Source organism: Schistocerca gregaria, chromosome 4 (genome assembly GCF_023897955.1).
Source record: "Schistocerca gregaria isolate iqSchGreg1 chromosome 4, iqSchGreg1.2, whole genome shotgun sequence".
NCBI lineage: Eukaryota > Metazoa > Arthropoda > Insecta > Orthoptera > Acrididae > Schistocerca > Schistocerca gregaria.
In genome coordinates this window covers 774062013-774079917 of record NC_064923.1, presented here as the reverse complement: position 1 = coordinate 774079917, position 17905 = coordinate 774062013, and the positions used below count along the sequence as shown (strand labels likewise).

Sequence of the window (17905 nt, the reverse complement as noted above, 5' to 3'; positions counted from 1 at the left end):
AACAGTTAAGTACCATAGTGCCATTTGAACCATTTTTTGACGTTTACATGTTGAATAATGTGTGTGCAGGTCGTAGTTTGTAATTAATCTTTGTTTTTTCATATTCTTTAATAATTGTCACCGTGTAGGTATTTACTATTTGGAAAAAAATATACTGGGGGAGGGGCAAGAAGCTGTAATCTATTGGGGTGGGGGTGATAACGTGGAGGACAAAGGGTAGAACAAGAGATGGAGAAAGAGAGGCAAGGAGGAGATGGACATAGCTGTGAGGGAGGAGGACACTGACATAAAGATGGAGAGGGGAAAATGTACAGAAAGAGGAGTGGAGGAGATGAACAAAATAGGGGAATGGAGGGAATTAACAAAGAAAGGAAGAGGAGTTGGAACGAGAGAGTAGGGAAGAAGAAATGGGGAGAGAGAGAGAGAGAGAGAGAGAGAGAGACAGGAGGAGAAAGGGATAAGCAGCAGATGGGCAGAGAGGGGGAGTAGGAGAGGGACAGGTAGGGAGAGAGGGAGGAGGAAATGAGCAGAGAGAGGGATGATGGAGATAGAGTTAGAGAGGTGGAGGAGAAGGTAGAGGGGGAAGGGGAGATGGTGTGAGATGGGGGAAAGGGAGAATCAGGCGAATGGACGAGATAGACAGGAAAGGATGAGATGGAGAGAGGAGGGGGAAAGAGATGGAAGGGGAAAAAGAGAGGGGTAGAGAGAGGTGGAGGAAGGAATGGATGTGGAAAGGGGAGGAGAGGAGCAGATGGACAGTGAGAAGCAAGAGGAGGAGGTGTGCAGTGAGAGGTGCAGAAGGAAATGGACAGAGACTGTAGGAAGAGAGATATGGAGTAGTAGAAGACCGGAATAAATACATAAGCGAGGCATCGCCAGATAGCTAGTATAATGTCAAAACAGTACTAAATGTACAGAGCTGAGCATGATGTCTTTGCTGAAGGCTGTAGCTTGGCATTTTTGTCGTGTCTCAGGTGTCAGCTGTCAGGTCCCCAGAGGATTTAATTAACAAAATCTATTCATAATGTAAAGGTTCAGCCAGTATTTCTTACGTGGACGCTGTACAGTGAAACGCGAAGTTCCGCAGACACGGAAGGGGAAGTATCACACAGTACAAATAGCCTGAGCTAGTAAGCACGTCGAGGATACGAACAGCACATATCGAAACCAATATAGGTGCACAGCGACGAAACGTCCGGTAAGACCAAAAAATAAGTTAGAGAAAGCGGATGCGAGGGCTGAATCCCAGCAGGGCAGACCTTCAAAATGGGTATTTAAGGGCATCCACGAGCAGCAAGAAGCAGAGTCGTCGCCGAAGTTGAAGAGGGCACAATCAGCGCCCAAGGTTCGGCAGCATCGAGAACGTAGCAGCCGCTACTGATGTGTCTATAGGAACTGCAACTATGAGAAGATGGTGATGCTCTGGTGGACGCAACTGCAACTGTCAGTTAAGCAGAAGTTGTGGATTGGAATTTGAACAGGGACAGTTTGTCTCTGTCTCAACTAGCCTCTACAGTTAGTTTCAGCAATAGAAGGAACAAGCCACTGGCTGGTGCTTGTCTCCTGTGAGATAGAACCAAGGGTCCTTTATTTAAACGAAGAGTGAAGTGGAGATTCTAGCTGATTATATAGAAGTGTACAGAGTAAGGGGAAGGGTCTGACACCTCACATGTCCTTTGTGATATCAGTTCAATAAATTGCGTTAAAGGAGAAATCTCACCTTACTGCTTTGACAGTTCCCCCATTGTATCCGCTACCTATAGCAAGTGTTGTCTACACCTCCTACACGCCCTTAGACAGTCCAGGAGATTCCACTCCCTCTCACCTCCGTAATAAAGGCTAGTCAAAGGGAACCACAAACCCATAACTGTCGTCAACGTCCCGACTGCACCACGCAGGCTCCGGGACCCGTGGCGGGACGCAACACAGCTGTTGTCGAGTACGGGCGATGACGGATGCCCTGTTAACGGCGCAGGAAGTCTCCGTCGGTGGTGCAGCTGGGCAGCACGTGGCTGGGCGATGCGGTGGCGGCGGAGGGCCGGGTCGCCGTGGAGCGCGCGCTGGTGCACCCGGGCTTCCGGCGGCCCGCCTTCTACCACGACGTGGCGCTGCTGCGGCTGGAGCGCCGGGTGGCCTACGGCGAGAGCGTGCTGCCCGCCTGCCTGCACGCAGACCCGCGCCCGCCCCCGGGGACACTCACCGTCGCCGGCTGGGGCGCCACCGACAGAGCCGGTGGGTCGCCGCGCTTTGCGGGGGGCGGCGTCAGCTTGCGACACACTCGGCAGTACTAATGGCTGGGCGGAATTCTTGACCTGCATTCTCGTTTCGCCCTGTCCACACCACGCACCTCATAATCCCTGGAGCGTACGCCTAACCGACGCGACGCGGGTGACTGTTGATGACGCGGAAGCCGAATGGTCGAACGAAAGTTCTTACGCTCGTCACGCATACACAGATTTCTTTTGGTACCAGCCCTCCTCGACACTAGTAATGATATAACACTGTTCGTAAAGTTAATTTTTCAGTTCTCAGTTCTCACTTGTACGAGCGTGCGCGCAACCGTCGCGGCGCGGCTGATTGTTGATAATGCGGAAACGCGATGACCGAACACACGTTCTCACGCTCGCTACAAGACACTGGCACTTCACTGCACTCTTTTGTCGTAACTAATTTTTTCTCATTACATTAGTTCATTCCGGGAGACCGAACACGGCGCGGATGATTGATACTGTACGGTGCGACACGCAACGAGAAGCTACACAAATACGTTATCAGCAGCACTGCTCATTTTTAAGTTACTTCTTGACGCACTTTCCTCTGAATCATTTGCTTATTTTATCACTTTACTGTAACAGCACGTGTAGCAACACTTCAATTTCCATACTAACAATGCCTCTCACATGGAGAGCTACACACAACATAGCAGTTCCGTTTCCCATTCTCGACACGACAGACGCGATATGACAATACGCTTACAAGCTCACTGGCCAAAATACCAAGCTGCTCTCCGTAGAGAGCGCTGTGGATGGATGGAATCATCTCGCTCGGCTTGGAAGCTAATGTTGATGCATTTCACGTGTTTGCGATTTAAAATCGGTTTTTTAAACTCCACATTACCCGAAACATAATTTCTTTCTCTTTACTCAACCAGACATGTTTCGACAACTGTGTGTCATCTTCTGTGGGTGAAATTCATTCCTGTGAAACATAATACGCAGTTTATCGTCGCTTGTGTATTTTAGACCTAAAAATAATAACATGTGCAATTTGTTTGCTTTGTTTCGATAGCTTACCTGGAAATTACCTTCCTAGTGAAAACGGACTTTTAGATGTAATTTTTTGTACTCTTTTCGTCTTTTTGCGAGAATGTCATCTGCATAGCAGTCATGAAGAAATCCGGGCCTTTTCGAAGTACATTTCCATGCTTTGTCGTTACGTATGTTATTGTACGAAGGTTGCGCAGAAAGTAAGGCGCCACATTTTTTTTTTCTCAGCCGAAAACAATGCTACGAATGTGAAACGTTACGTGTGTATTACTTGATGTCTCCTGAGTGAGTGCGCCAAGTTTCCGTCACTTGCGATTGATAGCGTAGCTGCAGCACAGTTTCAAAATGGCCTCTGTAGGTCATGTACGTTACGAGCAACGTGCATTCATTGAATTTCTCACTGCAGAGAAACTTTGGGGAATACTCACAATTGCTGGAGCATCTGCTGTCGACAGAAGTACAGTTAGTCGCTGGACACGGAGGGTGAGTTCACCAGGAGGCCGCTCGGTAGAGCTCCACGATTTGCAGCGGTCTGACAGACCATCCACGTCTGTCACACCTGACAACCCTGATCTAGCCCCCTCGGATTCCCACTTGTTTGGGCCGTTAAAGGACGCCATTCGTGGAAGATATGTTGAGGACGAGGAGGTGATTCACACAGTGAAGCACTGACTCCGCCACCGGGACAAGGACTGGTGTCGCTGGAGGAAGGCCGTAGAACGGGATGGAGTGTCTAAGACTCTCAAGTATTCAGCTGACTCTCAAGTATTCAGAATGTCTCGTTTTGAAATTTCTGTATGTTTGGCCTGCGTTGACAGATTGGCACACGAAAAGTACAGTCTTGTATAATTTTTTTAAGGGGACGTTTCAAAGTATTCAGCTGACTCTCAAGTATTCAGAATATCTCGTTTTGAAATTTCTGTATGTTTGGCCTGCGTTGACAGATTGGCACACGAACTACAGGTTAACTGATGGAAATTACGTAGAAAAATAGGGTGTGTAGATAAAACACCGTTCTTTCGCGTGTGCCATTCTCATTATGTTCAACGATGAATCGTCAAAGAAAAACAAATGCGGTGCATTACTTTCTGGGCAATCCTCATACTTACATTTTCCATGCTGTTGTCTGTTCCTGCTGGATATCTCTTTCTATCGGTATTGTGCATACTGTTTTCAGTCGGTTTTTCATACAATTTCTCTGTCACCTTACTTCACATGTGTTTTCCACAAAACGCGATTTGAGCAGACGGTTATGTCTCCATGCTTATTGAGATGATCTATTTTATTTGTCACTGCTCACTTGTTCGCCGACTAGCCTATGTTTCTTGAGAACTATTCCGATGTTCCTGCTGGAATAGAACTCTATTGTGACGAGTTGTACGCTTTGGTGTGTGTTTGTGTGTGTGCAATGAGAGCGAGAAATAGAGAGGGGGGGTAGGGAGACAGAGACCCGCAATGAGGGAATTTGCGGGAGGCAATTAAGAAACATATTTTTTTTTGGATATTTGAGGGTGTTTAATTACTAGGTTTTATGGACAGTACTGCCCTCGGGCAGTTCATTGACTGATCTAAATAGAGTTTTATTGCATAGTGTTGTTTTGTCACTCAAGACCTTCTTCTCTTGTACAATTGTTTTTGGTATGTAGTAGTTTCCTCTAGTGTGAGTTGTTTTACAGGCTATTGCTTTCTCTGAGGATCTTAATAGCAGTCCAACGTTGTTTGGATGTTCGTTTCTTGAATGAGATGATGTGCAAAAGTGGTGTGTGCATTGTCACTTTAAGACTCTGAAGTGTACATAACATCTTGTTTTGAAATTTCTGTGTGTTTGGCCTGTGTAGACAGGCTGGCTTGAACTACAGGTTAACTGATAGGTACCAGCTCTGGAGAATGTGTCTGTGGAGGTGCTCTTAGTGTAGTTATTTCTGTTCCGTGTTGTCTGTGTGTAATGATATTTCTGGTCCTTGTCTCAACATGATGTTCCCCACTCTGTGGGTTTGTTAGTTGGTGTAGGACTGTTATCAGGCCATCACCCCACCCTCCACCATTGGTGCACGACACGACGGCAATGTCTGTGGTTTGGCATAACGCAGTACGGTGGGTCGATGTCGAGATAATGGCGAAGTGACAGGAAAAAGTCTTGGTGCTTGGACGCGCCCTTGTCCACACGGCAAGTGCAACTGTCCGATTTGTTGGTGAGTGGGTGTGGGCTGTCGAGGGCGTCTCCACGGAACGGTGTGCCACCCTCTGCCATGCAACACGGCGTAACGACACCAACTGCGACATGGTCGCGTATACAAACAGTGATCCAATACTGTCAAATGTTTTTTATTCCAGTCTTTGATCACAATATGAATTCTTTAGACTATGACCGGTTTCAGTCCGTAATGACCATTCTCAGATCTTTTTTACACCATGTCCATGGCCTTACCACTATAGGACATGGTGTAAAAAAATCTGAGGATGGCCATTACGGGCTGAAACCGGTCATCGTCTAAAGAATTCATATTGTGATCAAAGACTGGAATAAAAAAACATTTGACGGCGTAACAGTCGACGTAAAGGGACCCCAGCCGTCGAGGACAGCAGGCGAGGCCCCGAGTTGTCGATGACAATTCGTTTCAAACTCGACAAGAATTGCTGCTGTCCGTTACTTTCTGAGAAAACATTGGGAAGGATGTATGCAGTGAACATGTGCAGTCCGATACATCGCTACGCATTTCACTGCTTACCTCAAAGTGATTAAATAACTGAATATTTGAAATACAGTACCAGTGTCTACAACTGGATCACAACCACAGAAAACTCATCCCGAATATTTTCTCCTGAAAACGAATAATAATGTCTATAAAAATCAGTTGCCAGCCCTGAAAGGACAGACTTTGAAAACAGTTTTTCGCTTGAAATCTATAACGAATTTTTCCTTGAAGAAATACAACTTTTCATTTAGGACAGGAGTGAAATCGGCAACACGTTTGGCACCAATCACTTTTCCAATCAAATTAACAAAGCTTTTGAAACAGAAATGAAGTAACTCGTATCGACTTCTTAAATATAGTATACACTTGAAAAACTATGTAAGTCACAATATTCAAGGAATGTAGCAATGCGAGCTTTCATAATTGTTACTTAATTTTCGTATTAAAAGAGACGGTAAATTTTTTCTGTGACAGACACTTTTTAATTAATGAAGTGTTAATGAAAAGTTCTAGACGAATGGACATAAAGTGCTTGTGAAAGACGGTAATACAAGTTTCTGTAATTATTACTGTATTGTTTTAAAAAAAATACATCACCACACTCTCTCTAATATGTCTGCCTCTCCTAGAAGAACTTGAAATATAAATTTGAAAGTCAAAAGCTTGCCTTTCAGTCACAGTGCAGTTCGGATTATTATGCATGTTAGGTGGCGTCTACGTCTTTGAACATTGCTTCATCTACCTCTGGCCTGACCCACTTCAACACAGAATTTTGCCTGGAAATAACTTGTATCGAAGGCTAAATCTATATGAGACGACTACTATGAAACTCGCTAAACCGCCGACTTCTTCGATATACAGCACCATATTTCTGCACAAATATCAGCTTCACGAGGAGCGCACTTCTGCGTTAACTGTTTCCAAACATTTCGTGGCAGCTACTGTGTCGGCCGCTGTTCGCCAGGTGTGTACCTCACCCAGAGGAAAGGTGTCCCAGGTACAGAAAGGCAGTTTAAAAGGAGGAGCAGTTAAAGGCGCAGACGTTCCCTTAGTTTGGTGGTTGAAGACCACACCTTTTTCTTTTCCATACGTTAGGCTCGCAGGAGAGCTTCTGTAAAGTTTGGAAGGTGGGAGACGAGGTACTGGCAGAAGTAAGGCTGTGAGGACGGGGCGTGAGTCATGCTTTGGTAGCTCAGATGGTAGAACACTTGCCCGCGAAAGGCAAAGGTCCCGAATTCGTGTCTCGGTCCGTCACACAGTTTTAATTTGCCAGGAAGGGGCAACACTGTAATCACATGTAAGTTAAATACATCTGAAAGCATATACACGCAATGTGCAGTTGGTACAGTGGATAGAGTTTCGGGTTGGCAGACAGGGCGTTGAGTGTTCGATTTTGATTTGAGACTTCTTTGTTTTTATTTGCTGAAAGTAGTCTGCGTGATGGAGTGTATGTCTTCTTAATCGTTATACAGCGATTATAGTGGTTCTTATACAAAATATTTTCAGTTACGTACTACGAACACAGAAATCGAAGTACAATCGTTTTCATTGCTCAGATTAAAGGAAATCTTTTGCACGACGTGGACGTGAGTTGTTTCGCGCCACTGCATCAACTAGATTCCAAATCTGTTTTCTGTGTACCCTCCCCCAATGGTTCCATCGAAGTTATTTGCAAAGCACGTTGCTAGCCCTACTGTTGACGTAAGATCCTAATTAAATGTAAGGACCTGACACATAGCAAGAATAAGAGTTGGCACTAATCGATGGAACAACTGGGGGAGAGTACACAGAAAACAGATTTGGAATCTAGTAGATGCAGTGGTGCGAAACAAGATTCCTTTAAACACTTACCCATGAAAACGATTGTCCTTCCATTTCTGTGTTCGTAGTCCGTAAATGAAAATGTTTTGTAGAAAACCTACTGTAATTGCTGTATGACTATTAAGACGGCAGATACCTTACCAAGCAAACTACTTTTAGCAAATAAAAACAAAGAAGCCTCCTCACAGAATCGAACCTTCGACCCCCCTGCATGGTAACCAAAAACGCTGTCCACTGCACCAACTGCACAGCGTTATTGCTGCCTACTAACAGAGGTAGTTACCGTAAATGTGATTACAGTGTTGCCAGGTAGCCGGTCTTCAGCGTCTATTTACTGCCCGAAGTACGTGCAGGACGACAATTTGTGACAGACATTTTCGTATTGCCAGTACGTCAGGAATCGTGCTGCTAACTCCGAGTGCGCGAATTTTTCTTCACGCTGTTTAGAGAACAATAGCGGGCCTGCCGCACTCGCCCTAGGGCGCTCCTGATTCTCTGAGACGAACACCCGCCATCGGGGATAACGTACAGGGGCCTGTTACGTAAGAAGCCTGTAAGACACTCGCAAGCACTCTATGCTCGGACGTTCGCTACGTTTGCAGTGTGTCGCACTTTATCAAACGCTTCCTGTAAATCAAGGAACGTGGAATCTGCCTGTTCTCTTTAATTTACGGTTTGCAGGTATCGTGCTGGTTTCTGGACAGAAACTATTCCGTCTCGAGGAAATTCATTATATTCAAACGTATGATATTCTCATGAGTTCTGTAGCAAAGCGACATTAAGGATGTTGGTCCGTAATGCTGCAGGTCCTTTCTTTTGCCCTTCATGTATTGGGAGTTACCTGCACGTTTTTGCCAGTCGCTTGGGACATTGCGTTTTGCGAGAGATTCGTGATAAATGAAATCTAAACAAGGGACCAGTGAGGAGGGGAGTATTCTCTGTAAAATGGAATTAAGGTGACATCCTGCCCCGCCAACTTGTTTGTTTCCAACTCCTGCGAAATATCAGTGTGAGACCTACGTTGATCTGCATCAGTTGGGCCTGCTGAACGTGGAGCCACGTTCTCCGTCACCTCTGGACTTCCGAGGCAGCAGCCAGCGGGTGGCTGATGCCTCCAACAACGTCTTCAACTGTTCCCAGACATCTCCCCCGGCGTCTGCACATAGCACGGACACTCCCCGTCCATTCTAATACGAGGGTCGTTCAATAAGTAATGTCCCACATTTTTTAAAAGACCATTAATACACGAAGACAATCGTCCTTACTGGTGCTTCACGTTTCGTTTTTGTTCTGTGCACCGGTGAAATTTCGAACCGTTCTGGCAGACGGCAGAGCCGTAGTACAGCGTCAAAATGGCGTCTACGTACGACTTACGTTAAAAGCAGCGTGCTGTTATTGAACTCTTGTGTGCAGAAAAAGAAACCGTGGCGAACATCCATTAACGTTAGTGTGCAGTGTATGGCGATGCTGCCGTTGATAGGAGTACAGTTGGGCGATGGGTAAAGAAAGTTACAGCCTCAGGAAGTGCAGAAACAGAGCTCCATGATAAGCCACGCTCGGGACGTCCTGTCGCAGCCACTGCTCCAGACATGCTCAATCGTGCGGACGCCATTATTCGTGCAGACCGGCGCATCACAACTCGATAATTGGCTCTGCAGTTGTCGGTCAGCATTGGAAGTGCGTCTGCAATGATCGAGACTCTCGGACAGTCAAAGAGGTGCTCGCAATGGGTTCCGAAAGTGCTCGCAACTGACTACAAGATTCAAAGAAAGGCCATTTCATTTCAATTTTTGGAGGGTTTTGAGACCGACGGAGAGGCCTTTATGTCACGGACCGTTCCGGGGAACGAGAGCTGGTTGCACCACTTTGAGCCGGAAAGAAAAGGCAGTCCTTGGAGTGGCATCGTATTCACTGACCACAAAAGAAAACATTCAAGACAACCCCTCTGGAGGAAAAGCCGTGGTGACAGTCTTCTGGGATTCTGATGGCGTCGTTCTCATGGATGTGATGCTAAAAGAGTCAACCATCAACTCAGAGGCACACCGAAGAATCTGAATAAACTCAAGAACCGTTTCCGACGTGTTAGATCGGACAAGAATCCAGCAGAAATCTTGCTGCAACACGATAATGCATGCCCACACACAAGTCTGAGAACCTGGGAACACATCACGAAATTGGGTTGGACACCACTGCCTCATCCTCCCTACTCTCGACCATCCATCTCTTTGTGTCGCTTAAGGATTCTCTGCTGGGAACACACATGAAAGATGACCACAGTGTCAGTCGTGCAGTGAAAACATGGCAAAGCGTAGAGGACAAGAACTTTTACCAGCAGGCAATACATGCTCTTCCACAACGTTGGCGTACGCCTGTAGAGCGTGACGGAGACCACCTAGAAAAATGGGACATGGACAAGACATGTTGATTTATATTGTCACCAAATTCTAACTCTTCACAATAAATATGTTCTGAGAAAAAAATGTGAGGCGTTACTTATTGAACGACACTCGTATTAAGATTCAAATGCAGACAGTAGGTATAAAAAGAGCTAAATAAAAGTCAACTCATTCGCCTCTTAGACATGGATTCGCGCTGTAAAATTTGTTAGAAACCGAAACACAAGCTACTAGAAAACGTTTGAGCCTGTCGCTGATCTAGTTCACTGGACACTGACAGACAAGGAGACACGGGTATTGGTGGTTACATTACTGTACTCAAAGGTAGGCGACTGTGGCGGGTTCAGATATATTGTAGTGTATTTTATACGTGTTTTCTATGGTCACCCCGAGAACCTAGACTATAAATGTGATTTAAACTAGTTGGCACGTGATATTTAAATTCTGAAGTTGTGAAGGCAGGCACTACTATTTGTAGACAACCACCACAGCACACAACTATCCGTGATGATAGGAAGTCGCCTTAAACACGCTGTCTCCGGCATAGAACTCTATAATCTCTCCAAACACATGAATTTCTCTTCTCAATTTTAATTATGATGACAGTTAACTTTTTTAAAGTGAATGAAATTTTTCTTTTCACCAACAATTTCAAACGTATCACATCAAATCTCGAAAGCTATTGAACTCGTGGCAGTAACTTACTACCAGAATATCTCGTTCGATGATGAATCTTTCGAGAGTTACCAACTACATTGCGTTTCCTATACACACGGTGATCAGAAAGAGTCTCAAAAGCTTGTAAGGTTGTTTCAGGGCTGACTGTGCTGGGAAATAACGGTTAAGAAAAGAATTCGATACGTTGCGCCGTTTACGACTTAATTGAGACTGAAGTTAGCCAATCAGGCCGATGCGCGAGCATATTCAAGCTCCCCGCTAGAGGGGGTGCGGCCAAACGTGTTCTTCGTTTGGTTTCCTCAAACCGAACGAGAGAGCGACACAAAAACTGGACATCGGGCGGTAGTAGGGACCGAACCCGAGCCGCAGGTTGAGCAGTCTCGTGCGCTATCATGTACGCTATGAGAACAAGTGGCATTAATTGTATCTGGCGGACCGTTGAATTTGCAAGCCCAACAGCCTGATTGGCTAATTTCAATGCTAATGGCCTCGGATACGGTGGACGTATCAATCTTTTTCTTAACAATTATTCCTCACCACAACCCACACTGCAACACCCTTACAAGCTTTTTAGACTGTACAAGCTTCTGAGCAAGGCGTTTTAATGAAATTTTGTCAACATATAACTTGAAATCAGTCGGATGTTCAAAGTTTCTAGCCGCGTGGTCCGAGGCGCCTTGTCACGGTCCGTGCGGCTCCACTCGTCGGAGGTTCGAGTCTTCCCTCGGGCTTGGCTGTGTGTGTTCGTCCTTAGCGTAAGTTAGATTAAGTAGCGTGTAGGCTTAGGGACCGATGACCTCATGAATTTGGTCCCGTAACACCTTACCACAAATTTACAATTTTTCAAAATTTCTACCTCCTACAAAAATTTCAGAGATTCACGTATGATATCAGTTTCTGGCCTATCAGTGCATATCTCGGAAACTGTTAGACTCTCTGAAATAACGTCTCGGTGTCTACACAAAATGAACTATACGAAGTCTTACTTTATAAAGAGGTGATGTCAGCTGGACCAACAGTATTCCGTAGCCTCACAATAAGAAAGAAAAATTCACCGAAATAAATTGACAAACACAAGATTTAATGGAAGTAAGAGCGTCATTTAAGTACACCATACACTGTCTACTAGTTAATGTGAGAACACCGCTATTCAGGGTCAGAGTCAATGGACCTGTCAATGCTGCTGCTCGTAATCACAGATATAATCAAGTCTCTGCTGCACTGTTGTAACTTTCCTTCATTACTCCATGGTTCTTATGTATTCGTCTCACAAGTTTCACTGTTATTTTTCTGTCTTTGAATGTTACTTTTCCAACTGCCTTCGTAACAAAGCGTTCGCTTTATCAATGTAAATTTGTTGTCTAACCTATGCCTACGTTGCTGGTGGCCGTTAGCTTATCGACCAGTTTCTGCTGTCAATTTGACTGTAAAAAAATTCACACACGCATGATTAAAAAACAGAAAATTACTATTTAAATTAAATAAATTTTGTAATATAGTACATTTTTGAATCATTTATTTCTTCTATCCCCATAAAGATTTCTAACTCCATGTAGCTAGTTGTGAAAACTGTGAGTGTGGGTTTTTAATGGCTATGAGAACATTTGTAAGAATTATAACGAGATTGGGGGTGGATGCATTACATAACTAATTCATCAATAGTTTAGGCTGTAACTTTTATGTACTGCATGTACCTCAGGTTTCTTGTTATAAATCATTAAATATTTTTCATAGATATTAAAAATTCACAACCATAAATATTCAGAAATGCCTACACTGCGCTAGGAACTGGTATGGGTCTAGGAGGAATTATTTTGTACTTTTCCATCTAACTTAAAGTGTGATACATTAAAATAATTATTTAAGTGATTATTGCCATTTCATCTACAAGGAAAATTAGACTCTTTGGTTTATATTGCGACTCATCTTACAATGATTCTGCCCTTGTGAAGTTATTATCCTTCAATTTATTTATTAAACAAACCTCATTAAAATATAATATTAAATGTTTGAAGGTTAATATAGTTTTCAAAGCGATAGGGTCCGCAGCTGCGATGAATTTTTTGAATGATTTCTTGAAGCCTTGAGCTGCCATTTTCTTTATTTCCGGTACGATTGCAGAAATTCGGACTTAGCCCATTTTCAAGTTTTTTATGATGTTTTTGGTAACAGATTATGTCATATACGTCGTTGCTCCTACGACATCATGTTATGCTCATAAATTAGTTCGAGGTGTTCACGCTATTTTTTGAAGGTTAACATAAAATATCCATAGAACTTGAGAAGAACAAGGATCATTTAACTCATGCAGTTACATTATGTGCCATGCTTTCCAAATAAAGAATCAGAATGTGTCAAAACATAACAATTAGCTTACATATTTAATTTATGTCTATATGAACAAATTTGCTTCTTCAAGATGTTTATGTTTTAAATGAACATTGAAGTGTGGATATGCGTGATCTTTGTATTATGTATTATTTTTTATATATTTAGCGCATGGCACACAAAAAAATAATATTACAACTATCTCACGTTACAAACTAATATCCAGATGACGAGTGTAGTTTCTTGACCCTTCCTCCCTCAAGAAGAATTCTGTTGGATCACTAGGAAACTCCCTGAGAAGACATTCTTTAACTGCATGGGGAAGAGTCCGTTTTTCAGCACCAGTTGTGCAAGGAGTGAGCTCACCTTCCAGCGCTGGTTCTCTTTCGGTTAGGAACCGACCAAATCTTGCGTGGCTACTCAGAGCCAGGTGGCTTGGTCGATATGCACGACATCTTAAATTGTTCCACAGTAGGGATTATCTGCCATGTCTCTACAGCAGTCATCAGTATTGAAGCAATTGCAAGTAACATTCTTGAGGTTTCCGTCGCGCGATTTGCTTCCCTCCCTGTATACTTCACCAGAATATGTAATTTTTGAGAACGTTTCTCTTGGAGAACATCGGGTTTTATTAGTTAAAAAAGAACATGAACAGTCGCAACCTCTAGAAAGTTCTGTTTGTACGAGGTTACCGGTTTCCGCCTGTTTTGCACCATCTTCAGACCACACACCATAATGATAGACGGTGGCTGTGAACGGAACAGGCGCTACGACTCCACGAACGCTTACAGCTAACTTTCGTTCTGTCGTTGCAACTACAAGAAAAGGCGTTTTTTTTTTCACTAGAGGCGTTTTGCTTTATTGAAGCAGTGGTGGTGAGTCAGGCTTGATTCCTCGCCTACATAGGGAAATGCCGTGTGCTAGCACATCTTTGACGCTTTTCTCCATTAGACTGTGACACTTTTATTTTATTTTATTTTTCTCTGCAGAGCTACGCATTTCTTACATTTCACAGATCACACTTTTTCACACACCACTGTTTTCTGTTTATTTTTGTACTTCCGTAGCGTACTTAGAAGTAAGTCGGTTAACTTCTTGTAGAGGGGCTTTGAATTTCGCCGCGCTACACTCGTTCTCTCAGATACAAATTATACCGTCGCAGCTGTATGAGCGCTCGACGGCAGAGAAAATATTTATAAGAAAATGGAGGTACCAAAATTGTAACTTTTTTGTTTTTAACCATCTATTGTCTCTTGAGAGCGAAAGCTTAACTTATCTTATTCGCTAGTCTTGGTATGATTCAGACATAAAAACTTATTCGTTAGTCTTGGTCTGATTAAGACGCAAAAACTTATTGATGTGCAGACATATAGTATTGTGGAAGCTTGTATGAAATTTGGAGGATGGAAGCAGCCGTAAAATACATTGCATTCAAGATCAAGATGATTTTAATTTGTAAACATTAGTAATTCCTGGACGATGAAATTTACTGCAAGATTTTGGAGCAGATACGACTTTTTCATGCAGAAAAGAAGCAGGATATCGTTGGAGAACAAGACCTGAACGCCGCACGAGAGAAGACATATTAACTTGGTAATGAGTGTACTCTTATCTACGCCATTTCCCCCTGTGAATCACATTTTGTTATTCTCTGTTCTCTTTCAAATAATTTTTTTTGTGGAAATTGGTTTGACTTTTGCTCAGAAACGCCACAAGGACCACCCCAACATTAGATTTTCCGAATCGCTAAGTCCGATAGCTTTTCTTTAATTCGAAGTACGATTTGCGTTTCATTCTTTCCCTTTTTCACGGTCATTAACGATTTTAAAAACCCCTTTTTATTCATGATTTCTTCCCACATTTTCAACCTTTTCTCATCTTCTCTTTTCTTTTCTTTTCTATTAACCACTACATTCTGCTGCCGACATTCGAACCTGTCCCTACCAAGCTATTGTTAACCGGTATGTAAAGCACATCTAGCGAGCGGACGATGTAGTTTTCTAATTGTTGCCCTCGTGGGTGTCTTACCTTGTATAACTGAATGGTATGGAGCGTTACCAGTAAGAATCACAAGTTTCCAAGCACAGACTCTTCAAACCATTTCACAAAATGGTGCTCGGAGGTCCTGTTTGAAGTTCATAACAAGAGTTAGAAACGAACTTCCGACATGCGCTACAATTATTCTTTTTGCTATGCCGATCTGTGCTGCCGTACTACCGCTGACTGTATCCTCTGTCCAGCCTTTTTTTAAAGCTGTGCCGCATTTACTTGTGCATCATCAGGCCAATACAAATCGTAAAAAGTTGTTCCTACTGATTCCCTCAGAAAACGTCAGCGTCAGGCTGTAATGCATTGGCAATCCATTTGTAGCTTGCGGCGACAATTACATTTACAGCGGAATACTAACTTTCTCGCAACTCCTAACGAGGACGATTTACTACTCTGGAACAGGTCGGCTGCTGCAAATGTGACATGTAGCTTTTTAAGCGCCGGTTGCTTCTCGAATAAAACGAGCATATGTCCCGCATCTTTCTGAAAAGAATCAAGATCTGTGACCTCCAATCGACGTGCCTCTTCTTTCCTGGCGGCGAATTTATCCTTACTAATTCTTAATACTGATCGTTCTCCGATTTATAGAGCAGTTGCAGTTCGCTCTACCACTTTATCAAAAGGAGCGAGACGCTCTCCTGCATTCCTTTCCTTCCATCAAAATATTTCCTCGAGTAGCACACAAACTACCGCGGCGGACTGCGTGGGATCACGCCATGTCCGGCACTTTTGCTAGTGTCCGAGGAACGTCTCTGTCTGCCCCTGTTTCGGCTACTTGCATCGCACATCGTAAGCCACTCTATGTCTCAGAGTATCTTCTGCGCTAATCGATGTTTACCTCATCTGTGCTGCGTAAAGGTGTGTCCCGACCAAGTGTTTCGGCCACTTTTTACGCCATTTCAAAAAGAACTTTCAGATGAACAAATCACTGACTTCATGAATCTAATCACAGTCGTAGTCAAATACAAATACTTTGAATTTAATGAAAAACTGTATCAGCAATCCGATGGTCTCGCTATGGGAAATCCATTGGCTGGTATCCTTGCTGAAGAAAAGTTCTTGAACTGTTTCTCAGCTACAGCGCTGGGCGTTCTCTCCTATTTCAGATACGTCTATGATATTTTAGTCATCTACAAAGGATCTGTTGATGGTATTGATCGTATTTTCAATCACTTTAGTGAACTTCACGCGAAAATATCCATCATTGGCGAACTCGGAAATCAGGCCCGCCAACTGAGCTTTCTTGATTTGACGATTATAGCAGAAGAAAACAAAATCTCTTTTAATGTTTTTCGTACCTGCTTCTTCCATGCACCCTCAATCTCATAAAAACGCTTTTTTTCACTATGCTATTCACAAAGCTACTTCTATTCCACTCTCGAAAGAAAAATTCGAGGAAGAAATTAATTTTATCAAAACTGAAGCGCTTAAAAACGAATACGAAACTGCCATAGTTGACGACATCCTTAAAAAGAAAACTGTTGAAAGAGTTACTACACTCGGCACCTCTATCATTGAGTCCAACCAAAAGAAGAAATTATTTTCTATTTCTTTCTTCAGGCCCATCTCCTATCAGATTCAACGACTTCTTCGTAATAAATACAACTGTAATGTCGCCTTTTCAACCAATAAAAGTTGAAAAAAATTATTTACAATTTAAAATCCACCTGTTCCCCTTTGAAAAACTCTCGTGCCTATAACATTTCTTGTGACACTTGCTCTTCTTACCACATAGGACAAAAAGGACATGCCTTAACAGTCAGATTCAAAGTATATATTTTAACAAAAAATGGTGTCTTTTGCCTGCCACAGGTCACGCACCAAAAAATGTTCACCATATCAACATTTTTCACATTTATAATAAAGGCCGTTCTCGAGGAATTAGAAATTTTTATACATCTCTCTCGTAACGATGGTCTCATTTTTAATGAGCAACTACAACTACGTAATAAAAGTTTATTCAATGGTATAAAGCCGTTAGTTGACATTTGCTTTGTGTTCCCTCGTGCAGTTACCAAAATATTTGTTCTATCTAAATCGGCCCATATTTTTTTGTTTTTTAAAAGTTTATATTAACTGCATTTCATGTTATACTAATCTTTTCTGCTCGCTGAGTTATCGAGCTCCCTTTGTGTTTCTAAAATGACGTTTTCAGCCTTTAAACTGCATTTATGAGCTCATATGTAGACAATTTGTTGCCGTGTGTGCAGCTGTCAGATAAAATTATTGCCTTTTACTTCATGCAGAAAATAATGTTCACCGTAACATTCGTCTGTCTACATTTTTAATGTTAAGAAGCCTGTTTGTATTTGCGACTACTAGATGGCACTCTTGGTGTAGTGTTCACCTGCTTGCAATTCCTGACGCGGGGTTAGATTAGATTAGATTCAGTTTTCGTTCCATAGACCTAAAAAATGAGATGATTCTCGTGGGTGTGGAATATGTCAGAAAGTATAACATAAAACATTTGAATATAATACTTATTACCCTGATAATTTGTCAGGATATTGTTAAAATAGGTGAAGACAATACAGTAAACTGGAACAGCTAGTATTTACAGAATTAATACGCTGTCAGAATGAAACATTGTTATGCAATATTAATAAATTTATTATACACAAAATACCTAATCTTCACTGTTGTGACCAAGTGCTGTCAAAACTGAAATCTA

The 17905-nt window shown here is 42.9% G+C and overlaps 1 protein-coding gene across 1 annotated transcript in view; it reads left to right on the top strand.

Moving 5' to 3' along the window:
- Positions 1-17905, top strand: part of LOC126266641 (serine protease snake-like) — a 156596-nt gene that overhangs the window by 115077 nt on the left and 23614 nt on the right. The window contains exon 5 of the mRNA XM_049971032.1: positions 1976-2232. Within this exon, the coding sequence (XP_049826989.1) occupies positions 1976-2232 (257 nt within the window). The remainder of the gene's footprint in view (positions 1-1975; positions 2233-17905) is intronic.